The 27546-nt window shown below is 39.9% G+C and overlaps 1 protein-coding gene across 1 annotated transcript in view; it reads right to left on the bottom strand.

Annotated features, from left to right (window-relative positions):
- Nucleotides 1-4092: 4092 nt before the first annotated feature.
- The window catches only part of si:dkey-229b18.3 (uncharacterized), a 46057-nt gene continuing 22603 nt past the window's right edge, over nt 4093-27546 (bottom strand). The window contains exons 4-7 of the mRNA XM_068041150.1: nt 24370-27167; nt 11446-11667; nt 10282-10406; nt 4093-5718 (exon numbers count right to left, since the gene is read on the bottom strand). Coding sequence (XP_067897251.1) covers nt 5712-5718; nt 10282-10406; nt 11446-11667; nt 24370-27167 — 3152 coding nt within the window. The 3' untranslated portion in view covers nt 4093-5711. The remainder of the gene's footprint in view (nt 5719-10281; nt 10407-11445; nt 11668-24369; nt 27168-27546) is intronic.

Below are 27546 nucleotides of genomic sequence, written 5' to 3'. Positions count from 1 at the left end.
GAGGTAGGAAGTCCCACCTAATGGAGTTGCCGGGCAGTGGCCACTGCTGGGACTACACCCAGCTTTGGAAGCAAGAGAAAAGACAGCCCCAGAGAGGTGCCGGGGGTGGGGATGGGGGCCTTTGGTTGGGAGGGGAAAAAAATTTGTTGTGGGTTGGGGCTTCGGGGGCCGCCCTCCATGGGGAACAGGGTGCCCGATCAGGAGGGCCCCCCGTCCCCTGCAGCCAGCAAAAAGGCCGCCTGGTTTTACCAGTCGGATTCTTGGGGCCTTTGCTGTCTGGCTGCTGCGGACAAAGTATCAACTGCGGCAGAAGGAGGCCCTTAAGTGGCAGTTAATTGGCTACTTAAGGACCTTGATTGGCTGGAGGCAGGTGGACCAGCCATTTCTCGCCGCCGCTACCTCGCGTAAAATTGCTGGGGAGGTGGGAAGGTGTCAAGACTGGCCACCGCCCCCCCAACTCAATTTTTCAACCCCCCACCGCCACCAGACCGCTCGTTGGGGGGGCGTAGAATTCTGGCCATTGTTAAGCTGGCTAGTTTATAGTTACCTGCTTTAACCATTTTTCAACAGCAGCCCTCAAGTCCTCTGGCGCATTTTCTATACCTAAGGAAATTTGACATTATGGTTAAAACCTCTGTCCACAATCTTCTATAAGGTAGTTATGTTAATCCTTTATAAATCACTGGATAGGACTTAGCTGGAGTATTGCATGCAATTCTGGGCACCAGGCTTTAGGAAGAAAGCATTGGAAGAGGTGTAGATATTTGTCAGATGATACCAGGGATGAAAGACTTCAGTTACGTGGAGAAGATGGGATTATTCTCCTTCGAACAGAGAAGATTAAGGGGAAATTTAAAGACGACATTCAGAATTGAGGTTTTTGATAGAGTAAACAAGGAGAAACTGTTTCCACTTGCATGTGAAGCAGTAACCAGAAGAGAAAGATTTAGGTAATTGGCAAAAGAACCAGAAGAGAATTGAGAATTTTTTTTAAATGTATTAAGTTTTTATGATCTGGAAGCAAATTCAAGAGTAACTTTCAAAAGAGAATTGGATATATATTTGTAGAGGAAATATTTGCAGGGCTATGGTGAAACAGCTGGGAAGTGGTACTAATTGGATAGCTCTTTCAAAGAGCTGGCACATTCACAACAGGCTGTAAGATTCTATGGCTCTGTTAGATTAGCTTCAATAGCCTGATGCCTGTTACTGTAAGTTAGTTAGCTTCAATTATATGTCTAGGGTCTTATTTGGTTTTAGCTTTCTATTAAGTGAATCAGTGTGGATTGTACTTTGTCTTCAATGCATAATAATGTTCATGTATAGTTGACATACCTGCAATAAAATGGGAAGTACAGCGTGCATTACAAATATACAATGCAAACTTTTTAACTGTAAACATCCATAAATACATCAGTTTATGGTACTTAAGAGCAATACTCAAGAAATGTTACTTATAACATGAAACTAAGCAATTCAAAGCCTCTTTTAGGAGTTGCAAATGGGCTTTCCATTTTAATTATAGATCAATAAGCAATGAATTTATCACACACTGAAAATTTTACAAGACATATTTTAATGCTAGGTTATCTCCAGTTTCTCTTAACACCTGTTAAGTCTGGGCATTAACTACAACATTCATGCTGCAGGCATAGCCTACCTTATAATTTATGCAGTGCACCCCTAATAATTACAAATCTTTTGTGCACTAAATTACAGAATTCAAATTAATATAAACAACACAGTAGTAATTCAGTGTTCAAAAAAGTCATATTCAAATTAGAATTAAACAACATTGAATTAAGAGTTAGGTGATTGTGGTGACAGAAAGATTTGCCTTGCCAAGAAAACCAATGGGCAAAATCTCCAAGCAACTTCCATTGTAAGACTGGCAACAAACAGAAAAAATGCAATACCAGCAAGGGCTTAGGACCCAATAGTACTGGACTTTTCAATATTATAACATAATCAGCATCTAGCACTGATATGTGCTGCTAGTCGTAATGATGGCCCAAGTTTGGGAGATAGGGCACAAGTAATAGAAGTGATCGAGAAGTCAGTTTACCAGCTGAACTAGAACCACAGACAGATTACTTCAGGAAAATGTTTATTGGTTCTGTACACTCAACATAAAAGGACAAAGTAAACAACTAGACAGGGAGCAGCTTCCATCTGGAGATTAGATTTACAAATAGGTCGAAATATATTCCGCAGTTATGAAGATATGGCAATTTTCACCACTAAAACTGTCGCCACAGAAACTATATGCAGGTAATATTCAACTGAAACCTTACTTTATTCTGTGGATACCTTCACATTATGGTTGCATTTACAAGGTGTGTTTTATTCTACTCAGCAAATGTAAAGCAAATTAATAAAATTAACATCCCATTTTTATATTTTACAGCTTTTATGTAATTGCGTAAGTATGATCAAAAACGTAGTGGAGGTAAAAGTGAAGTCCTATATGTTTATATGAAAAGCAGCAATCAGCATTTGAACAATGTGTGCAACAGGTACATACAGCGTTACATATATACCTTTATTAAAAATGGTGAAAATCACATACATAAATTTGTGAAACATACATAGTAACAAGTACCTTATTAGATCAAAACTTTTTATTACTTAAAAATCTATTCTGAATCTACCTGCCAAAAGTTAATTTACAAAATAGTAAAATAAAAACCATTTCATTTATCTTTCATTGGGGTTTTCAAAACTATATTCTAAAAACCTCAACTCTGTAAAACTCCTTAAATTTTTTTTATATACAAAATTTCAGATGTTAATGTTCATACAAAATTTACATTCCTAGAAAGTTTAAAATGCTTGGAATGGGAACCAAATGCAAACTCAACAGTAAATATTTAACAGTTCAAGGAAGTTTTTTTTGTAAGGAACCAAGCCACCAAACGGTAGCACATCACTACATACAAGAATAAAGCACTCATTGTTCCTGGAAAAAAAACTGTAAAAAAGCAAGCATAGTGCATAAGGAACACACCAAATACATTAAGAACATTTTTTTTTGTATAAATTGTGGCTTAAATTTCAATTCTTTTAGATAAAGCCCCATAACAGAATATACTGAACCTGAGACTAAAGGAGAAAAAAACATGATAACCTGGAGGTATATTTATCATGTTATAAAGCACGCATCACTTTAGTTTAGTTTAGAGATACAGCACTGAAACAGGCCCTTCGGCCTATCGAGTCTGTGCCGACCATCAGCCACCCATTTATACTAATCCTACACTAATTCCATATTCCTACCACATCCCCACCTGTCCCTATATTTCCCTACCACCTACCTATACTAGGGGCAATTTATAATGGCCAATTAACCTATCAACCTGCAAGTCTTTGGCATGTGGGAGGAAACCGGAGCACCCGGAGGAAACCCACACAGACACAGGGAGAACTTGCAAACTCCACACAGGCAGTACCCAGAATTGAACCCGGGTCGCTGGAGCTGTGAGGCTGCGGTGCTAACCACTGCGCCACTGTGTTCAGCATTTGTGCTTTGAGTATTCAGGTAACTTTTCCTTCAAATGAAAATGAGCTTAAAGTATCATTCAGCGAAAGAATAACCAAAACATTATATATGTCAGGATGATTTAGAGTACAACTTTTGGAATTAAAAATGATTTTTGCAGCTACGTTTTCCTTTGTTCAATAAAACTAATTAACATGTAGGTTTAAAGTTTAAAAGGCATCTTATCCTTTTTTAATGGTCTATCTAAGCAGCTACCTGTAGCTTGGCAAATTAAAAACAAAAAATGCATTATTTTCTTTAAAAGTAAATCATAGCGGCTTTAAAATAATTCTAATATAACTTCAGCTGTGGCTATTTTTAAACAAATTGTTGATACAGATCCAATTCCTACAAGACCCATTCTCATTTCCCCTTCCGCAAGACTGCCTGTTCCACAAATAAGTAGTTTATTTGGAGGGTAGTCTACTAAGAGACTTAGTAGTTGGCAGGAAAAAAGACAGAGGCGTAAGGGGAGAGCCAACTGTGCAACAGCCCCAACAAACAAATTTCTCTGCAGCACCTGTGGAAGAGCCTGTCACTCCAGAATTGGCCTTTATAGCCACTCCAGGCGCTGCTTCACAAACCACTGACCACCTCCAGGCGCGTATCCATTGTCTCTCGAGATAAGGAGGCCCAAAAGAAAGAAAGAAAAAAAAAGAAAAAGAGTCTACTTTTTGAACTAGAACAATTCAGGAAGGGGAACACATAAGGTGTTCAAGAGAATATAACTGACTGACTGGAAACTAGACCACGCGAGTGAGCAAAGGTGCAAAGACTTTGTTTAGAATGAACCCTAATTCCGCAGTATAAATGGTTCAAGCTTCCTAGCTGGTTTCAACATGTTAAAACCAAGACGACGTTGAGATGAGAGGATTGTTCCAGTCTTTTCAGACAAGCAACAATTTTTAAACTCAATTAAAATATTTTTAAAAATGCTAATCTGCCATTCACAATGAAATTTAAGAAATTATACACGTGAAAATGATACAAAGTTTAAACTTTCATCTTAATGCTATTTCTCTCTAAAACGCATCCAGCTAAACAAAACCTGAGTGGGAGAGAAAGAGTGCGCGAGCACGTGCACACATCAGGGAAGTGGGAATACACTTTCATAATGTTTAATCACATACCACTGAACTGGTTGGATTAGATGACAAAGCTTCCTGTATCATTAGCTGGCCTTTTCTGTTGCAAGACTTAAAACAGCTAGCACCCTTTTGCAAAAATTCAAAAAGTTCACTTATTAAAAATAGCTGGTACACTTCTATTTGAGAATAAACGTGCAATGGTTTCACATACATTAAGAACATATCTTTAAAATATTCAAGTAGTGAAAACTACAGCTATATGTTTAGTTTCATAAATATAAATTTATAGTTTGAATGAAATAAAATTGTTCACTAGTTAGGAGTTAAGTGTAGACAGTTGATTGGGTAATCACATTCTTTTAAATATAGACTGAACATACATTTTTCTGTAATATTTACAACAGTAATTATCTCGTTATCTACAAAACATTACAGTGTTTTGCACGATTGCTTCATTGTAGCAGTAATGGTTACATCAGCAAGTACATGACCATAACCACAGATCAATACCAAATTAGATTCCTATTCTATCAAGTTACTAGTTTCCAAGCTCCAGTGCATAGAAATCATTCATGCTTTTGTTTTAAGCCCACTGAGGGGCTTCAGTAACCACCATATATTTTTATTGTACACAATTAATCTCGAAGGCACACTTTTTATCTATCCCAAATTAACCAGTAGTAGACCACAGGGTAAAAACAGTGCTGTAGTCAAGGTATGTACAATCAAATGAGATTTCATTTTTGGGACAAAGTATTAACTTTCATAAGACAACAGACTTTTCTAAGAGTTAGGTACATAATTTTAAAATGGCTTGAAATTGTTTGGGGGAGGGAAATATTCTGCTTCACACAGTTTTGCTCATTGAGGGATGATCAAGTTGGTAGAGGCCCAATGGATATTTCATCTACTCATGGAAATGCAAGCACCAGGGTGTACATGAAATTCAGCCCACCTTCTCATAATTCCTGCTGTTTTGAATGGTGGAATAAATTTGGATGTATTAAAATGAATTAGTTTATCAATCTCCAGCTCACAACAATCACCATTTGAACTCCTTGGCCCATACACCACTTCAATAGTTCTCATCGCCTGCAAGAAATGGGAAACAAATACCTTAGCAGATTCTATGTACAGCAGAGTGTTTCCAGTTACAGTCTCTAAAAAAAATATTTCAAACTTATTTCTAATTTAGCATTTACTTATATCTAAAAAAAGAGAAAAACATTTTTGACCATTACAAGTAAGTATATTGACCATTTTGTTTGTTCAACTTATGCCTGGAAAACATCAATTTTATATGAACACAATTTCATACTCAACTTTTATTAAATGATGCAAACTATTATCTGTGCTTATTTCTTTATGTTGTACATTAGTAAAGCATAATAGATTGACAGAAAAATAAACATACAATATCCTACTATTCAAGCATGCAAATTATTTTCTTGCTTATTCCTTATTACTGGTCTACTTTAAATGAAAACATTTCCTTTTTTGAAACTTTTTTTTAATCTCCTGGGAAAAGAAGATTTCAAATTTCAACATTGCTCAAATCATGTGGTTTCAGAGGAAATTGGTTTAAGACACTTATTTTTTTGAAATAACAGCACCATCTATCAGTGATACTTGGAAGTACAAAATGTCATTTGTACTTTGAGTCACAACGTAAATGGGTCAGTTTATTTAATACAAAATACATTTCTTCCCTTCCAGGAACTTATTTATGGGTATTAGAATTTAGTTTCTTGGTGGCAGAAGGAAGCACCCCAGTGATCCCCTTCACATTTCCAACTTACAACGTACAGGAACATCAGTTTCATATATCCAGATAACTTGGTTAAAATTGACAACACATGAAATAGGGAACAGCTGTATATTCACAAGACATTAAAAGCAGAACCAGGTGGACAAGATAGCATATAAAGTTAAAATATGGGGTTTATGGCAAGAGATATACAAGTTAAGAATGTTGAATCTATGCAAAACCAAAGACAGAACACAGTTGTATTTATGCAACATTTTGGGTTCCACACAATAGGAAGGGTGGTGATACAATACAGCTGGTATTGTGCACTCATTAGGATGATGTCTGGTGTGAGAAAATACAAATAGGAAGAAAGAATATAAAAGATTGGGGCTGTTTTTGTTAAGAGCCGATCACCAAGAGATTTGATAAGTCTTTAAAATTATGAGAGGATGGGATAGAACAGGTGGAAGCAGGTCATTTCCAATGATTGAGGGGTCTGGAACAAGAGAATGTACTTACAAGACAAATACTAAGATATTTAGGACAGAAAGAAGCAAAAGCTTATAGAGGTTTGTGGTATTGTGTTAATTTGTGAGTGAAGCAGAGACCATGCCAATATTTAAGAATCGATTTGATCGGTTGTTGAAGGAAAGGGAGATAACAATTTCGGAATGGAGCAGACACCTGATATTAAGACTAGGTCAAGTGAGGAAGAGTAAACCTTGATTTCCATGTCATAGAGAGATACAGCACTGAAATAGGCCCTTCGGCCCGAGTCTGTGCCGACCAACAACCACCCATTTATACTAATCCAACATTAATCCCATATTCCCTACCACATCCCCACCATTCTCCTGCCACCTACCTACACTAGGGGCAATTTACAATGGCCAATTTACCTATCAACCTGCAAGGCTGTGGGAGGAAACCAGAGCACCCGGCGGAAACCCACGCGGTCACAGGGAGAACTTGCAAACTCCCCACAGGCAGTACCCAGAACTGAACCCGGGTCGCTGGAGCTGTGAGGCTGCAGTGCTAACCACTGCGCCACCCCATTGTAATTCAATGATTGGGACAACACCACATCCTACCATCTATTACTCATTAAAAAGCTACATCATAGTTGATTAAATAGAGATGTCACTTTATTTACACCTGTAATCCTTTATGCTGTTCTACACAAAGCAAAAGAGAAAAACGCCACAGGAGAGAGATAGAGAGCAATAAAAATGACAGAGGTGAATCAAGGTTACAAAAATCACCAGGTATAATTTATTCTCTTTTGGACACATTATAAATATGAACAAAATAATTAGGCTTTATATTGATATCATTGTTGTGAAGTAATGTGGCTTTTTAGCTGAGGATCTACACTTATTTTCACACTGCTCCAGTTGCAAAGCACATGTAATTGTTCAACTTGATTGAGTTTTTTGATGAGGTAACATAAAGGGTTAGTGAGGGTAATGCAGGTGATGTGGTATATATGGACTTCCAAAAGGCATTTGATAAAGTTACATGCTTGCCAGCAAAGTTGAAGCCCGTGCAATAAAAGGGAAAGTGGCAGCATGGATACGGGTGAGTGGCAAGAAAGAGAGAGTAATGGTGAATGGCTGTTTATCAGACTGGAGGAAGAGATATGGGGGTGGGGGTGGTTCCCCAGGGGTCAGTACTAGGAGCGCTGCTTTTCTTGATAGACCTACCTAGACCTGGGTAGTTTCATAATCTGCAGATGAGACAAAACTTGGAAGTATTGTGAACTGTGAGGAGGATAGTAATAGACTTCAAGAGGACAAATGGGTGGAAAAGCGGCAGATTAAATTTAATGCAGAGAAATGTGAAGTGATACAGTTTGGTAAAAAGAACAAGGAGAGACAATATAAACTAAAGGGTAGAATTCTAAAGTGGGTGCAGAAACAGAGAGACCTGGGGTATGTGAAATTGAAAGTGGCAGGACAGTTTGAGAAAGTGGCTAAAAAGGCATGGAAGTACAAAGCAAGGAAGTTATGATGAACCTTTATAAAAGATTTGTTCGGCCTTAACTGGAACATTGTGCCCAATTCTGGGCACCGTACCTTAGGTAGGAAGAGAAGGCTTTAGAGAGTGTGCTGAAAAGATTTTCAAGAATGGTGCCAGGGATAAGGGATTTCAGTTATGTTGAAAGATTGGAGAAGCTGGAGCTGTTCCCCTTAGAAAAGGCTGAGAAGAGATTTGATGGAGGTATTCAAAATCATGAGGAGTCCAGAGTATATACAAACTGTTCCCACTGGCGGAAGGGTCAAGAACCAAAGGACACCCATTTAAGGTGAATGGCAAAAGAACCAACAGTGACATGAAGAGAAACCTTTTATGCAGTGAGTTGTTACAATCTGGAATGCACTGCCTGAAAAGGTGGTGGAGGCAGTCAATCGTAGCTTTCAAAAAGGAACTGGATGAACATCTGAAGAAAGTTTGCAGAATTACAGGAAGGCTGAGGGAGTTAGAGCTGATAGGGACACCAAGGGACGAATGGCCTCCTTCTGTGCTGCAACCATTCTACGTTATCATGTTTACTATAGTAAGTGCAAATTCTTCAGTTTCATTCCATTGCTGAGCAGAAAGCTTACGATGCTCTGTGTTATTTTCACACTGCTCCAGTTGCTCCTTTTTTTTGCTAAATATTTTTTTTGAGGACTTGGGTTTTAAAATTGAAAGGATTCCAAAGATGCTGGAACTTTGCTTTTTTTTTTTAAAAAAAAGAGGTCTTCAGAAGGTCTTTTGAACTGAGTTTGGTTTGGAAACAAACAATTCCTGGAAGAATCAAGGAGTGCTAAAAACAAGCCCTTACTCGAAGGCACCGGTCTTCAGATAATTACCCGGCAGGGTTTTTGTTTGACTTGAGGAAAGATGTTTACAAATAAGTGAGAGGTTAAGATTTATAGGCATCAGGAGGCTTGACTCTTTGACATTGTTTTTGATTTTGCTTTGGACAGTGAGTGGGGGTGTGGACAGTGTTAAAAAAAGACAGTTGGAAAAAACTTGCCAAGGGAGAAAACGCCAACTCAGCTTGTTCCATCTCTTTAAAAAGGCCTGCCAACTTTTCCATCTCTTTAAGAAGCACTGAGAAGCAAGTGTAAGAAACTGCCTGCAACCCTGTTGCTGCATTTTTCTTGGAAAGCCTGCCTAAAGTGATCTTCAATAGTGCCAGACAAGAACTGTTCCAGGAAGATTCCAATGACAGTTGTCTATGCGTATTTGGGACGCCAAACCAAAACAAAGGACATCTGACATCTTTCCATCTCTTATTTATTTGTTCAAGAATTAGCAAGTATTTGGCCAAAGTATTCTTTTTCTCTGTTTTTTTTTGTAATAGAGCTTGAAAGAGTAAATCCCTTTTGTTTTGGTTAACTGGTGTGTGAGGGAATAAGGTAAAAAGATAACTTTTATATTTCAATCTGTGTGTTAATGCTTTGCATTGTTACTGGTTAAGACTTGTTTTGTAATAAACTGATCATTTTGCTATTTATTAAAGAAACCTGGTTGGTGTATTTTATTTTGGGATAGAAATAGAGTCTATGATTGCCAGTATCAGTAACTGGGAAAAAAAATTAAATACATGTTGTGACCTGTGGAGAAGTGGAACTAGAAAACCGTGCACTCCTCCCGCCTCGGTGGTAACATCTGCCACCTATTTAAGTGTGGAAGTTTTCTCCCTCCCTTTAAGTCATTGGGGGGGTGTCTTTAATTGAAGGTAGCTAAAAGAAATTAAAATCTGAAACAAACATTAGCCAAAAGGCCTTGTAACTTGTGATGGTACACATTTATATGACATAATACACAATGGCACCTTCTTTCTGTGAATTCATTGCATTGTGATTTAATCTGTCGTTCTGCAGCTACGTTCAGCAAGGAATATTAATACTTACTTGGACTGAAATGACTTTATTTTCTTTGATTCCGTCATACACTGTTTACATCTGTACAGCTTCTCACTATGACAGCGAAGATGAACCAGGACATTCTTCTGGCGAAAGAACGATTTATCACACAACTAAAAACAAACATTTTCCACTGGTTACCTTGTAGAAATTGTAGGAACAATGGACAATACAAGATGATTTGCGCTCAGATGTGATTTAAGGTAATCAGAGGCTCTGGTATACAGTAACTGATTAAGTTATAGTCTGCTATTAGATCAGAATCTGCATTATAATGGGGAACAATGCAATGTAATTTAAATAGACCATGGGAAACAGCATGATGCAACCAAATCACTTTGCAATGTCTGGACATTTACCTGTTTAGAAAAGTTAGAGGCAATTATATGGGATAAGAACTGATGGCAAAATAAAATGTGGAAAAAAATAGAACTGAATATTTAAAATTATCTTCATTTTTAATCACATTTTTATAATACTATTTGCGACATAGCTTTATTACTAATTAGTACTTTCTGTGTCAGTGCACGAGCTTAAAAGTTACAAAACCATCCCACCTTTGGAAACTGGCTAGTTACCCAAACCTGTTAATTAATTTATTACATTTATAATATATCACTATTTAAAAGTTGTATGCATTCTCTTGAAGCAGACATTGTCCTTTCCTTACTCAAAAACTCTAAACTCTAGAATAAGCTTAAAAATTTTTTAAAAATTAAAATGTCAATGCTATTGCTGATGTGGATTCCCAGGAGTTGGGTCTCCCTCCTTCCTTGGCTGCTTTAGGATGCATCTCTGTGCAGCTCCACAGGAAACTGTAATGCAGCAAACTATGTTACAGGCTGGGTTGCCGATTTCCAAGAGAGCCTCATGATTTTGTAGAGTGCCGAGGGAAGGGTTTTGACAGCAACTGAGAGGCTGGTCCAAAGTTACACTGTTCAGGATAACCCAGCTGATGACCTCAAATTGGCCTAGCAAAGGAGGGCGCATAATGCAAGTATGTCTGTTAAATTCCATTAAAATTCTCCTGAGGCTACCTTCTTGCATAAAAGGGGACTTCTTGGAATTAAAGTACTCCCCAATGGCTCTTCCCCTTTTAAACAAAAACTTTTACTTATTTATAAATGTTCAGACAATGGTCTTGGTACTTACCAGACACGGCCAGTGCTTTCCCTTAATGTGTCTCACTCTGTGCACAAACAGCGAGTCACAATTTGTGAATGTTGTGCTACATTCATGGCAGGCATGGGATTCTGAAGCTTTGATCTTCTTCACTTTTTCTCCAGTTACTGATTTTCTTCTCGTCGTCAGTTTTAATACTTCATTAACTTTTGGCTTTACTTTCTTCAGGATTTGTGCAGCTCCCCGCAAATTCTAAAGAATATTTATTTGTGGTGTTACATGTGATCACATAGGCCTGCCATTCCCACTAACAAAACATATACCATTTCAAAAATATGCTGTGCTAAAAAAATTAGCATTTCATTATATGAACAGCACCTCAGAGTGAAAGAAAAGTATATACAGCAAATGATTATTTTGCCCATTCCATGATGCTATTATGTATCTGTTTTTCACAAAAAGTTTTTGCTTCGTATTCCTCAGTATCAAATTTCTGCTGCAGATGGGCTTCTGTATAAGAGAGATCATTCGGCTAACTTGACATTTTATATAGCCAGACAAAAAGAAATTTAAAAACTGAACACAATGTTTAGCTCTTGAATTTTAATCATGAGGTTTGTATTCACTTACAGCCTTGCAACTCCGTCCTAGCTGCAATTCTAAACACCAAGGATATATTCACAAGACAACTTCAATATTGGTATAAAGCTGTTTCCTGGAGAAGGTAAATTCACTCCACTGAAGTCAGTTCAGCCCTCAATACCTAACTTATACTGTATAATCGTAGCAGTGATCTGAAGCCAAGATTGCTTCACCCAGCGTTAAATGTAATTTGCGAATGGACTGTAACTTTACTCGAATGGTCAGCTACGTTGTGCATAGATGATGGCAGAAGCTAAAGTTTAGCTCAAGCAACACCTAACCTGTTGGCCAAGAAACCCATTTACACTATTGCCTTCAGGAAGCAGAACTCCTGCTATTAAGCAGCATCAAATGTATAGTAGTTTCACATGCTAGTTGGGAGTCAGTTGCCAGTGTTCGCCAGAGCTGGCGGGCAGCCATAAAGGCGGGAGTAAGTGTGGCGAGTCGAAGAGACTTAGCAGTTGGCAGGAAAAAAGACAAAAGTGCAAGGGGAGAGCCAACTGTGTAACAGCCCCGACAAACAAATTTTTCTGCAGCACCTGTGGAAGAGCCTGTCACTCTAGAATTGGCCTTTATAGCCACTCCAGGCGCTGCTCCATACACCACTGACCACCTCCAGGCGCTTACCCATTGTCTCTTGAGATAAGGAGGCCAAAGAAAGTTTCACATGCTAGAAAGATGGACAGTAGTAGGATGCATTTATTTTTCCAAGAAATTCTTCATACTATTCATCATGTTAGCTAAACTTGATATCTGATGCTGGACATTTCATTTTTTTCATGAAAAAGGAAAAAACTCTGCTCTCATTGATTTTCCAGTGGAATTGAGGTGGGTCAGGGGAACAATTTTATTTCCTGCTGAAATTGAGTGTGTCCACCCACACATATGATTAGCACTTGCAACACAGGCCAATACTATGCTGGGACAGGCAACCCAATTTCCCACTCTCCTCCAAGCAGACTCCATGACAGAAGGGTTTTCACAGCCAAACTGCAGATCCCAGACTACAGTAAAAACTTGAGTTCAAAAGTACATTGGAGTGAGGGCATATTTGGAATATAACCCCAAGATGAGATTCCTACCATACATTCTTGCCATCACAGACTGCCTATTTCCACCTCTGTAACACTACCTGACTGTCCCTGTATCAGCTCATCTGCTACTATAACCCTCATTCATGCCTTCGTCACCTCTAGGCTTGATTATTGCAACGCACTCCTGGCCGACCTCCCACATTCTACCATCCATAAATTTGAGGTTATTCAAAACTCTGCTGCCCGTGTCCTTACTCGCACCAAGTCCCATTCACCTATCACCCTTATGTTCGCTGTTAAGCATTGGCTCTCAGATAAGCAGCATCTCAAATTTTAAAATTCTCATCCTGGTTTTCAAATACATCCATGGCATTACCTGCTCCCTTTCTCTGTAATCTCCTCCAGCCCTATAATCTGTGTTCCTCTATTCTGGTCCCTTGAGCATCCCTAATTTTAATTGCTCTATCACTGCTGGTCATATCTTCAGCTGCCAAGACCCTAAAGCTCTTGAATTCTCTCCCCAAACTTCCCCAATCTTTCCTCCTTTAATATGCTCCTTAAAACCTACCTCTTCTGCCCTAATATGTCCTTATGTGGCTCAGTGATAAATTTGCTTCTTAACACTCCTGTGAAGCGCCTGGGAACATTTTATTATGTTAAAGGCACCATATAAATATAAGCGGTTATTGTTCTATAAATTGGGGGAAGGCAAATTTTACAAAACTGAGAAGTGATCTGGCAAAAGTAGACTGGATACAGTTACTTGAAGTAAAATCAGTGGGAAACAGTGGGAGGCATTCAAAAGCGAGATTCTACAGGCACAATGTAGGCCTGTCCCCACAAAGATAAAGGATGGTACGGCCAAATCTAGAGCCCCCTGGTTATCTAGAGGTATACAGGGCAAGTTAAAGCAGAAAAAGAAAGCTTATGACTATCACAAAAAACTTAATACTTTAGAAAGCCGAGAGAAGTATATAAAGTGCAGGGGTGGAGTAAAAGAGGAAATTAGAAAAGCAAAGAGAGGACATGAAAAACTATTGGCAAGTAAAAATCAAGGAAAAGCCAAAGATGTTTTATCAGTACATTAAGAGCAAGAGGATAACTAAGGAAAGGGGAGGGCCCATCAGAGATGTACAAGGGAACTTTCACATGGATGCAGAAGATGTGGGCAGGGTTCTTAATGAGTTTTTTGACTCTGTCTTCACAGAGAGGGATAATGCAGACATTTTAGAGGAGGTGTGTGAAATATTAGATATGATTAGCATAATGAGAGGAAGTACTAGAGGGTTTGACAACCTTGAAAGTGGATAAATTGCCAGGGCCGGATGGATTGCAGGTTGTTAAAGGAAGCCAGGGAGGAAACAGCTATTGCGCTGAGGATCATCTTCAAATTCTCACTGGATACAGATGGGGTGCCAGAGGATTGGAGGTTTGTGTATGTTATAACATTGTTTAAAAAGGGGGCGAGGGATAGGCCAAATAATTATAGGCCGGTCAGTCTGACCTCAGTGGTGGGTAAATTATTAGAATCAATTCTGAGGTACAGAATAAACTGCCACTTAGAAAGGCACAAATTGATCAGGGATAATCAGCATGGATCTCATTAAAGCCTTTGACCTCGTCAGCAGCGTGGTCTCTTCAGACTACTAGAAAAGATTGGTGTCCACCAAAGCTACTAAGTATCATCACCTCATTCCATGACAATATGAAAGGCACAATTCAATATGGCGGCACCTCATCAGACCCCTTTCCTATCCTGAGTGGTGTGAAACAGGACTATGTTCTCGCACCCACACTTTTTGGGATTTTCTTCTCCCTGCTGCTTTCACATGTGTTCAAGTCCTCTGAAGGAGGAATTTTCCTCCACACAAGATCAGGGGGCAGGTTGTTCAACCTTGCCTGTCTAAGAGCGAAGTCCAAAGTACGGAAAGTCCTCATCAGGGAACTCCTCTTTGCTGACGATGCTGCTTTAACATCTCACACTGAAGAGTGTCTGCAGAGTCTCATCGACAGGATTGCGGCTGCCTGCAATGAATTTGGCCAAACCATCAGCCTCAAGAAAACGAACATCATGGGGCAGGACGTCAGAAATGCTCCAACCATCAATATTGGCGACCACGCTCTGGAAGTGGTTCAAGAGTTTACCTACCTAGGCTCAACTATCACCAGTAACCTGTCTCTAGATGCAAAAATCAACAAGCGCATGGGAAAGGCTTCCACTGCTATGTCCAGACAGGCCAAGAGAGTGTGGGAAAATGGCGCACTGACACGGAACACAAAAGTCCGAGTTTATCAAGCCTGTGTCCTCAGTACCTTGCTCTATGGCAGCGAGGCCTGGACAACATATGTCAGCCAAGAGCGACACCTCAATTCATTCCATCTTCGCTGCCTCCGGAGAATACGTGGCATCAGGCGGCAGGACCGTAACTCCAACACAGAAGTCCTCGAGGCGGCCAACATCCCCAGCTTATACACACTACTGAGTCAGCGGCGCTTGAGATGGCTTGGCCATGTGAGCCGCATGGAAGATGGCAGGATCCCCAAAGACACATTGTACAGCGAGCTCGCCACTGGTATCAGACCCAACGGCCGTCCATGTCTCCGCTTTAAAGACGTCTGCAAACGCGACATGAAGTCCTGTGACATTGATCACAAGTCATGGGAGTCAGTTGCCAGCACTCGCCAGAGCTGGCGGGCAGCCATAAAGGTGGGGCTAAAGTGTGGCGAGTCAAAGAGACTTGGCAGTTGGCAGGAAAAAAGACAAAAGCGCAAGGGGAGAGCCAACTGTGTAACAGCCCCGACAAACAAATTTTTCTGCAGCACCTGTGGAAGAGCCTGTCACTCTAGAATAGCCACTCCAGGCGCTGCTCCACACACCACTGACCACCTCCAGGCACTTACCCATTGTCTCTCGAGATAAGGAGGCCAAAGAAGAAGGTGGTCAGCATGGACTTGTTAAGGGAAGGTTATGTCTTACTAACTTAATTCAATTCTCTGAGGAAGTAACAAGGAGGATTGATGAGGGTAGTGCAGTGGATGTGGTCTACATGGATTTCAGTAAGGCGTTTGACAAGGTCCTGCATGGCAGACTGGTCAGTAAACTGAAAGCCCATGGGATACAGGGGAAGGTGGCAGGTTGGATCCAAAATTGGCTCAGTGGCAGGAACAAAGGGTAGTAGTCGACAAACGTTTTTGCGAATGGAATGCTGTTTCCAGTGGCGTTCCACAAGGCTCAGTGTTGGGTCCCTTGCTGTTTGTGGTATATATTAATGATTTGGATTTAAATGCGGGAGGCTTGATTGGCAAATTTGCTCTAGACACAAAAATTGACCCTGTAGTTGATAGCGAAGAGAATAGCTACAGACTCCAGAACATCAATGGTTTGGTTGAGTGGGTGGAAAAGTGGCAAATGGAATTCAATTCAGAGAAGTGTGAGGTAATACACTTGGGGAGGGCAAATAAAGCGAGGGAATACAAAATAAACAGGAGGATATTGAGAGGGGTAGAAGGTGGTGAGAAACCTTGGAATGCATGTCCACAGGTCCCTAAAGGTGACAGGACAGACAGATAGAGTGGTGAAGGCGGCATATGGAATACTTTCTTTTATTGGCCGAGATATAGAATACAAAAGCAGGGATGTAATGCCGGAACTGTATAAAACGCTGGTTAGGCCACAGCTGGAGTATTGTGTACAGTTCTGGTCACCACATTACAGGAAGGACATAACTGCTCTGGAGAGAGTACAGAGGAGATTTTCAAGAATGTTGCCAGGGCTTGAAAGTTGCAGCTATGAAGAAAGATTGGATTGGCTAGGGTTTTTGCCTTAGAACAGAGGAGGCTGAGGAGTGACTTAATTGAGGTGTACAAAATTATGAGGGGCCCAGATAGAATGGACCCGTTTCCCTTGCGGAGAGGTCAATTACCAGGGGGCACAGATTTAAGGTGATTGGTAGAAGGATTAGAGGGGACATGAGGAAAATCTTTTTCGCCCAGAGGGTGGTGGGTGTCTGGAATTCACTACCAGGAATAGTGGTGGATGCAGAAACCCTCAATTCTTTTAAAAGGTACCTGGACATACACCTGAAGTGCTGTAAACTGCAAGGCTTTAGATCAGGTACTGAAAGGTGGAATTAGATTGGGTGGCTACATTTTCAGCCAGCACGGACATGACAGGCTGAATGGCCTTCTTCTGTACCGTAATTTTTCTACGGTTCTAAAGCCGAGCTCTAACTTTAGGATTGTGCCCCCTTGTTCTGGATTCCTCCGTCAAAGCAAATATGGCTTCTCTATCTTCCCCATCAAATTCTTTTATCATTTTTAACACCTCGGTGAAATCACTCTTCAACCTGCTATTCTCAAGGGAACACAAGCTAACTTAATGCAACTTGTCCTCTTAATTTAATCCTTTTAAGCCCTGGTAACATTCTGGTTTACTTGTGCCTCAAAAGGTCATTCCTGAGTGCAGTGTCCAAAACTGAACAGTACTCCAGATGGGGTTTGACCAAGGTTTTGAAGAATAATTTCCTACATTTTGCATTCCAGTCCCCTTCAGAAATCCAATACCAGGTTTTTCTAAGAGTCTGAAAATTAGTTTTCCAAATAAGAGGTGAATGCAGTAACAATTATCAGTTCACTCCCTGTTGTACAAATGCGTTCTGAAAAGCATTTTAAATTCCCAAGACCAGTCACTTGGCATAAGCAGACACTTAACAATTTGAAAATTTTTAGAAGATAATAGAAAATTTATTTTGAAAACTCCTATTAATTGTTGCAAAGCCAACCTGTCACATTCAAAAGAATGGCTCAAGTTACAATATTCAACAGCAGTGAATATCGCTAACTAATGGTTTAAAACAATGAATAATCACACATCATAGTAAGCTATACCGAATAGGCAACAGGAACCTAAGAACTGCTTTTCCCACAAAAAGCACACTGTAGGACTGCCATCAGGTTATGTCAAAGCCGGAAAAGGCCTACTCAGTGGACAAATCAGAAAAAGCCAGCTCGAAAGTGAAAAGTGCAGCTGGCAACACTAGTTATGTTACAGGCCTCTGTTGGCTCAGGTTGATCTGAATTGGGGCTGCAAGACTGCACCGCCATTAAGCGTAGCATTTTCCCATCAAAAAGAGCTCTGTGGGCAGAATCTCCCCGCGCAGAGGCTGAAAGCCTATGGTAGAGGTCACATGCTGCCATGTGCAGTAGACCTGCATTGTTTTTCCTCAAAGAAAAGTAATTAAAGAAAAAGCAGTTTAAGGAAACAGCCCTGGCAAAAAGAATTCTTGGAAGCAAGAAATTTTGACACCATGACAACAAATTATCCAGGTATGAATTGGAAGGTTCCAGATGCCCTTCATGAACTCCAACTATTTCGACAGCACATGGAGTTATGTTTTTTAGACCGTGCAGTCGCATAACCCAATAAGCAAACAATAAAAATAAAGATAGCAATTGTCAATAAAGGTCTCCATCACATCAACACTTCTGGACTGTCAGAAGCAGACCAGACAGACCCAACTAAACTTTGGACAATGCTGGAAAGTCAGTTAAGAGTCAAAGTCAATTTCAGAATCCATATACATGAACTGATGCCCGATAGACAACAGCCCAAAGAAAGTCTTGACCAGTTCATCAGTAGATGTTGTCACAAGAGTATGTTTTTATATTTGAAAGCTTGGAGTTCTGTGTGTTTTAAAAGACTGAGAAAATGGATTTTCTGTGAACATGGAATTCTGAAACTTGGGTGTTTGAACTGAGTGGGACAAACTGCAAGACATCTGTTCCAAACAGCAAGGGAAATGACAGGTCACATGACTTACTGTTAAGCATTTTGGTTTCACTTATGTTCTGTGGAGACCAGAAAGCTGGACAGGCAGGAGGCAAAACAAACTGGCTAGGACCTGTTTTTTTGCAGATCAGAGAAGACAGACCTCTCCCTAGAAAAGGCGGCTTGCCTCTCTTGTAAAAAGAAATTCAACATTTGAGGTGGTGGCTATGATCTGCCTGGAGATAAAAAAAAAGACCTCTGGAAAGGAAAAGACCCAGGAAAAGAGGAGTTTCTGCTCTCTGTGGAGACAGGCTCCTTTGCTGAGAGGAATCCCTGCATTTTAAAAGGTAGAAAATTCCTATTGCCTCCAGTCTCAGAATATCCCTGCCTCAGGAGTGATTCCCATTGCCTCTTATTTTTTGGGAGATCCTAAAAGCTTATATTGCTAGACTACCATTTCAAAACCCAAGTAGACATGTTGCTGAAAGATTTGCATGACACCTGCTGCAGACGAAGTGCCGTGAACGCCTACCCATCACAGACTGTTCATCAACCTTTCCTGGATAGGCTTTGAGTGGCATCCGACTATTCGGCTCTGGGACACCTCACTGACCTGGAAATATCCTACCAGAACGTTACAACCTAATTATTTTATTATTCCTAAGAAACAGTTGTAATCCAAAACATCCTTTTAAAACCAGTTAACATTTTTTTTTAAAAGGTGTGCGCGTGTGCATGAGGGTTAGGAAGAAGTTTTAAAGAATTTTTTCACCTACAGAATTATCTCATTGTTGTTTAAGACTTAGTTTATTAATAGTCAATTTTGCTGCTGTTTAAAGTAACCTGGTTTGGTGTTCTTTATTCTGGGGGACAAATAGTGTTTAATTTGGCTATTCTCCACTAGGTGGGAAACTTTACTAACATGCTGTGACCTGTGGAGCAGCAGGACTGAATTAATAGTGCATTACTCCCGCCTTGGTCGTAACAATGTCGAGAAAAAGGCAAAGATTGCGATTTCTCAGACGCAGAACTCTCCAAAAGAATAATGGAGCTGATGATTGCATTGACTCCAGTAGAGGTATTCCAAAAGGATCTGCTTGACAAGAAAAAAAAGGATATGACATCAACAGTCTACTCAAAGATGGCAGAATTTTTTTTTTTATTCATTCATGGGATGTGGGCGTCACTGGCTATGCCAGCATTTATTGCCCATCCCTAATTGCCCTTGAGAAGGTGGTGGTGAACTGCCTTCTTGATCCGCTGCAGTCAGCCATAGCTGTGAGTAGTCAATATATACAAGCGCGTGCAGCAGCAATAGCCATAAATGAGGTAGCCAAGGCACCTCAACAGGGCAAGCATGCGGCAAGTGCAGTCTAATCCATCAGCCACATAACTGTTTCGCATTCATTGATAGCTACAAGGTGTGTGGTCTAAAGGGTCACTGGGCAAAACGGTGTAGAAAACCTGGCAGTGAAGAAGTTGTCAGAAGCCACAACTCAACAAAAAATGGACGGCGCCTAGTGGAAAGAGTAAAAAAGTTCAAGTACCATTTCAAGCACAGGCATGTCCACGAGGTAGGCAGAGACCGGGGCAGCCAGCAAAACACAAAGAGGCAAACTCAAGCTAGAAAGTGAACAAGCTTTCCATACAGTGACAATCACACAGCATATAGATGCAATCACACAACTGATAATTTCAACTGTGGTGAAAGCCTTACGTCCTAACAAAAGTGGCAAACACAAGCCATGACAGAAGATAGATACTAGGGCAAGCGCCAACATTTTACCACTGCAGATACTCAAAGACATGTACCTAGCAAAATGGGAGTCTATGTTAAGCCAACAAATGCTAGACCCACCGCATATAATGGTTCACCAATTTACTGTGTGGGAGCACTGATGAAGTGCAGAAATGGAAGTGCTGCATGGTTACTACAAGTCATCTATGTTGTTGACACCAATGGTCCAGCGGTAGCAGGACTACCAACATGCAGTGAACTCTGGATCGTGTCAATTCACAAGAACAACAAAGCGCCAATGCTAGATAATCAAGGCAAGTGTGACCCTATTGAGTCTATTCAAAATCTGCAACAGAAATGTCTGGATAGATTGGATACTGTGGACAGTTTTATGGGAGGCACTATTCTTCACCTAAAGCAGCTCCCTCCACAGATCCACCATGGAAGTGCAATGTCCACATAAAGGACAAGTTAAAGGCCGAGCTTGACACAGTAGAATGATGAGTATTTGCTGCGTTCAACAGCACACTGATTGGTGTAGCTCTATAACCACTGTAATTAAGAAAGATGGTACCATTAGAATATGCTTGGATCTTAGAGATTTAAAATCGAGCGCTCAAAGGGTGTCCTCACAGGATACCTACTTTAGAGGAGCTCAACCCAAGGTTTGCTAGAGCCAAGTTCTTCTCAAACATGGATGTGAAACATGGATATTGGTCAGTGCACCTTTCCAAGGATTCGCAGGAACTAACAACATTCAGAATACCATTAGGGAGGCATTGCTTACTATGGTTATAATTTGGTCTGTCAGTGAGTCAAGACCAGTTCTAACTACATGAGGATCACTTTACTGAGTGTTCCTGGCTGTGTTTGCACTGCGGAAGACATCGCAGTCATGGGAAGTACCAAGGACAAGCATGACAAGGATCGTTGCATTCTAATGGAGACGGCTAGAAGAGAAGGTCTTGGGTTGAACAGTAAAAAAAAAAGGATATCAATGTGAGCCATATTAATTTTGTCAGTTCAATCTATTCTGACACTGGAATATGCTCAGATCCCAGTAAAGCTGAGGATGTACAATCGATGCCTACTCCTCAAGATAAAGATGATTTACAGAGGTGTTTGGGCCTGTTTAACTTCTTAGCAACATATATCTCAAATTTCTCTGAGAAAGCATCATCACTGCCTGAATTTCTCAAGAAAGGTATGCCATTCTTGTGGCATAAAGATCATTAGCATGCATTCAATTCATTAAAAGTCACTACCTGCTGAAGCATGTTTACAACCCAAGGAAAGAAACTACACTCGAAGTAGATGCTTTACAAAAAGTTTTTAGATTAGATTAGAGATACAGCACTGAAACAGGCCCTTCGGCCCCACCAAGTCTGTGCCGAACATCAACCACCCATTTATACTAATCCTGCACTAATCCCATATTCCCACCAAACATCCCCACCTGTCCCTATATTTCCCTACCACCTACCTATACTAGTGACAATTAGTCTCTAATGGCCAATTTACCTATCAATCTGCAAGTCTTTTGGCTTGTGGGAGGAAACCGGAGTTACTGGAGCATGTCTGTTACAGGAAGGTAGACTAATGCGTTTGGTTCTAAAAGTTTGTCATTCGCACAGGCGAACTATTCAAATGTACAATGAGAAACATTGGCATTAACGCTTGGAATCACCAGATTCCACACGTACCTATTTGGCAAACACTTTGTTGTTGAGACTGATCATAAGCCGCCAGCAATAATTTGACAAAAGCCACTCACCTGTGCGCCACCTAGACTCCAAAGATTACTAATCAAAGTACAGGGGTATGATTGTAAGATTCAACACAAACTTGGAAACCTCATGGTTACATCTGATACATTGAGCAGGCTACCCAAACCCAAGAAGACAAAAGATGTACAGTTGGATTTCCAAGTGGATGAAGTAGATGTGGAACTAGAAGATGTGTACAACATTGATGTAATGCAATTTGGACAGAACAAATGCAAAGAGTTCCAAAAAAGAGAGACTTCCAAAGATCCTGTCCTCATAGCATTATGGCAGATCACCGCCAGTGGATGGCCAGATACAATGTTCCCACACACCTCAGAACAGTTTGGCCATATCATGATGAATTAAGGATATCAAATGGAGTCATTTTCATGGGCAGACAAGTATTGATACCAAAAGCTCTTCGTCAAGATATCCTTACCCAATTACATCAAGGTCAAATGGGCATCGAAAGATCAAGACGACTTGCACATGAGACAGTTTACTGGCCAGGGATCAATAATACCATAGAACAAGCAATGAGGGTGTGCAATGCATGTCAGGAGCATCAGCCGAGTCAACACAAACAGTCACTCCATCCTCATGATGTTCCATCACATCCATGGTCAAGAATAGTTACTGACTTATTTACTGTCAGAGGTGACTACTTCTTACTTATTACCAACTACTTTTCCAAATTTTCTACCATTCGCCAACCAGGGGATACATCAAGTACATCAGTAGCAAACATGATGAGTACAGTTTTCAGTCTTTTTGGCTCCCTGGAGGAGATAGCGTCAGATAATGGTCCACAGTACACCATACTAAGAAATGTGCGCAAAGTGGGCAGTAAATCACATTATGTCATCTCCACACTATCCAAGGTCAAATGGACTAGCAGAAGGGATGGTGCTTATGATAAAGTCACTAATCTTGAAACGTAAGGAGACCAATCAAGACAATCAAATAGCAATGTTGCATCTACGAAAAACACCACTATATACGAGATTACCAGCCCCAGCAGAGATGTTAGGAAGGCAAGTCAGGACAACTCTTTCGAGTCATCATTCGATCAGATCGTCATCAGTCCAAGTTAAATTATTGGTCAGACAAAAGAAAATGAAAATCACATGACAAACATGCAGGTACAGAGTTACCTCCACTGCATGTAGGACAGAAGGTCAGAGTGAACCACCCACAAGAGAAGACATGGTTCCCTGTGGAAGTGTCATATATCTGTAATGAGCCACGGTCATACAAGGTAACCATACTGAATGGAGCGACACAGTGAGAAGGAATGGATGTCAGCTGAGAGAGTTATCCAACAGCATCATATCGAACACTCCTGCAGCATCGAACACATTCACTTTCAAGTTCTGACAGTGGTTAAGGAATATGACGCATACAACACTCAAGTACAAGATAATCGTCAGTGTAGATCGGCGAGTCAAGAGAAAAGAATTGACAATTCCAGATCTCAGCAAAGTTTCACTGTTACCAGATCAGCTCAAGTCAGCAGACCACCTGTACATTTCAGAGACACTTGAATAATTAATGAGTGAACATACTGTTCACAATTATCCTATTTCATTATGTACATAGCTGATAACTTATGTAATTATTCTATTTAAGGAAAGGGGGATGTTGTGATATTGCTTCAATACTAATTAGCATACGACTGAATATGTAAATAATTAAGTACACATCACAGCAAGTGAGGCAAGTTAACATGGGATACAGTAGTTCCAGCAGTGTTAGTCAGCAGGTAGCATGTGTATTGAAGAGCTCTCCTAGAATCCTGTTATTCTTCAATAAACAACCTTTTGTTTAGTTACCAATCATTGTTATAGTGTTTGGTACGTTTGTGTCAAGAGTCAATAACACAACTATGATCCCTGTTAACCTGAATATAAGATGATTAACCACTTAATTTTCACTTCCATGGTTTATCTCGTCACCCAACTTGGATTGAAAATACTGCCTTTAATTCTCTAACAAAAGGAAGCGTACCTTTGGTAGGTCTTTGGAACCTATGAGCTTCAAACTAGCACTGGCTACTCTTTGCAACGTTACTGCCTTCTGCGAGGTAGACAGTTGTGTGTCTTTCTTTATAGTGTTAACATGAGCATCACGACATCTTGTCCTTTTGTTCCCCAGTGTACTCTTAATGTTCAAATTTATTAGTTTCTTTCCGTATAAGCCAACAGGTTTTATTTTCTTCATTTTTGCTGCTGCACTTCCTTTCATCCTTTTTGAAATTTCTGAGCACGATGACTTTCTTCTACAGCTAGGCTCAGTTGTGTAACAATTCTGTCGTCTATTGACCAGTGCCCGTTTATCAGAAGTGGCCATTTTAGAATTTCCTTTCACAACCACCTTTGCTTTAGTTGCACGGTTGTCCTTTAGCGTGCGACTAGGAGACAAATCAAATTGTTTACGATTAGCGCTGTCTGGTGGCCTGTCAATTTGTTCCTTACGTTGAGGGAACATAAAAAATCCAAAGGAAAAACCAGCTTCAATCAGTTTCTGTGTAGGTATGCGTTTCCTTTTACCTAGTACGGAAATACTTCCATCGGTTTGTAAGCTGTGCAAAAAAGCACTCAAATTTTGGTTTCCAGCATCTAAAGATCGGCACCCTGTGATTTTTACTTTCCTTCTAGTTTGCTGTGTTTTACTTCTAGAGATTAGAGTCTGCTTCCCTGAGTAGTTGAAAGCAGTTTTTAAATGTTCTTGATTCCTTGTCTCTTGTTTAGACCTCAAGTGCGATTGATTTGGCTGGTCATTTCCTACTGGCTTCCTATCTAGTCGAGTTGTTGCCTTCTGCTCATTTCTTGCTCCATAATTGTTTTGGTAAAAATTTGAAACTGGCTTTTTCCCTTCATGTTTCCCCTTAAACTTTCTAACATTAATTACCCCTGCTTTTGTAGATAATTGGTTTAAAGGATTCTCATCTAAAACTTGTGTCTCATTATTTTTGGATGGCAATGCCACACAAGTGTCATCAGAAAATATTGGTTTTGGAGTCTGATGAAAATTATGGTTATCTAATGATAAACAATGCCTTGGTAGTGTTCTTTTTGACATGCATCTTTTCACAGTAGCATTTTGTGGACAACTGGGCATTTTATGGTCCATGTTCATTAACTTACACTTTCGATAATTTACTGTAGTATCATACGATTGTCTGGTCTTCCATCTGCCACTATGCCCATGATCTGTCAGGCAAGGTGACAGCTTAGATGTCATTCTTCCTGATAAGGAAGAACTTTTTAGACATATATAAGTGGCACATCTTCTGCTTTTTCTAGTCAATGTATATTCCGTATCCTTGTTGTCACTTGCCTGAGTTTTTGATAACACAGCTTTTTGCTCTGCAGAAATGACAGAAAACTTTTTACCATTCTTCAGACCTTTTGTAGAAATACTAGCATTTATTTTGCACTGTTGTGATTTTGTTGTTGAAGGACCATTTCTACTGTTACTGCCTTTACATTTATTTCCTTGTCGGGTTTTGTCATGGCAACTGATACGACCTTTAGTTTTAGCTTTAGGGTTATTTGTTTGTGTTTTAGGTGGAATGCAAACTATTTCCTTTTCAGTATGACCCTGAGACACATTTTTATGACTTAGAGGTTCAGATTTGTTTAGTGCAAGCAATTTTTTGTTTAATTTTTGATTGTCTCCTTTTTGTTTCTGTATTGGTGGTAGAATTTTTTCAATAACAACAAAGCAATTGGCAAGTGCTTTTGGTTTAACCTGGTCTTCTTGCAATTGAGTTTTTGCAATGTCTATTTTTCTTTCCTTTGTTCCAGTAAGCAGTGAATAATTTTTTATTTTAGGCTGTCGAAGTCTCCTTTTTTGTTTCCAACCAGCTTGTTCTTCGCCATCAGTTACAGAGGTTTTTCTCCGCAACCCTAATACACTAAGTAGTTTGTATTTCTCAGTTGTGTTAGGAGAATAAAGTTCTTCTTCAGTGTATGTTTGTCTAACGGGTGATCGGAGAAGTGTGCTCACTCCTTTACAACCCGATTTGTCCTGAGTGCCTACAATATTATGATCCAAGTGCTTTGACACTCTTGTATGTGGTTTGGACTTTCCGGGAGTTTTCTCAAAGCTGCATTTTCTTTGATGACTAGCATTTTTTGACATGTCAGCAAATTTCAAGTCTAAGGAATTAGGAATGTTACCCAATGCCTTAGTTGCAGACGGACGTCTTTGCTGAGGACGAGATTTAACTTTTGAGAAGATTTTAGATGGAGTTTTATCATAAAAGCCTAATAATTTAAATTGTTTACTGGGACTTTCCAACGTCTCCACTCCAAGGTCATCGACAGAACTTTCGGAATGCACTGGTGTCATTTTGTCTTTGAAAAGTCCTGCTTGCATTTCTTGAAGCTTAACAGTAAAATCTGAGACTTTTGCTTCTCCTTGAATTACTGCTGAATGTGGTCTTGCAGTAAATGCATTTCTATCAAAATTATCCAGTTTCTGTTGTGTTGTACCATCTTCTAACTGACCAAACTTATAGCAAATATCAGAAACGTGCTGTCTAGGTCCAGTTAAAGATTGATCAATAAAAACTTCAAATGAAGAAAATTCATTTTTTTCTTCTTTGCTGCCTTCCTCCTTATGTGCTTTACTGTTCCCTGTTCCATGTAATTTGTACAATGCTGCACACATCTCAACCACTTCCCAAATCCGCAGGTGCCTGGCTAAAGCAGATGTCTCAGCAAAATAATCAGGTTTCAGGGACAATGAAGATGTGTAGGAAAATTCCAACAGTGGAAGGAAACTCTTGCTGCTAAAACCTAGAAGGCAAAGAGTAAAAAGAATTATACAGCAGAATGGTTCCACCAATTTATCTCATTGCAACAGTGAATTTCTTGGCACACCATTTGTCAAATTCTACTTCTACAAGCAATAGCTATTCCATTTTTGAATTTTCATCAACAATGGAGGTAAAACAGTAAGAAAGAAAAGTTTTCACCTTTGAATTGCAGAACCTACACATAACCCAAAATTTTCTGACGGCACCATTAACAACAAATTTTGGCTTCATCCAGTAATGTGACAAGCATGGAAACATATACAGGTAGCTCAAAGTACTTTCAGGACCACCACCACTATTACACCTCGAAAGGCTTCCTGAACACTGGAAGTTTAGCTCTTTCTGTAAAGGTTGTACTG

The sequence above is a fragment of the Heterodontus francisci genome, chromosome 10 (assembly GCF_036365525.1).
Source record: "Heterodontus francisci isolate sHetFra1 chromosome 10, sHetFra1.hap1, whole genome shotgun sequence".
Taxonomy (NCBI): Eukaryota; Metazoa; Chordata; class Chondrichthyes; order Heterodontiformes; family Heterodontidae; genus Heterodontus; species Heterodontus francisci.
This window is presented reverse-complemented; position numbering and strand designations above follow the sequence as displayed.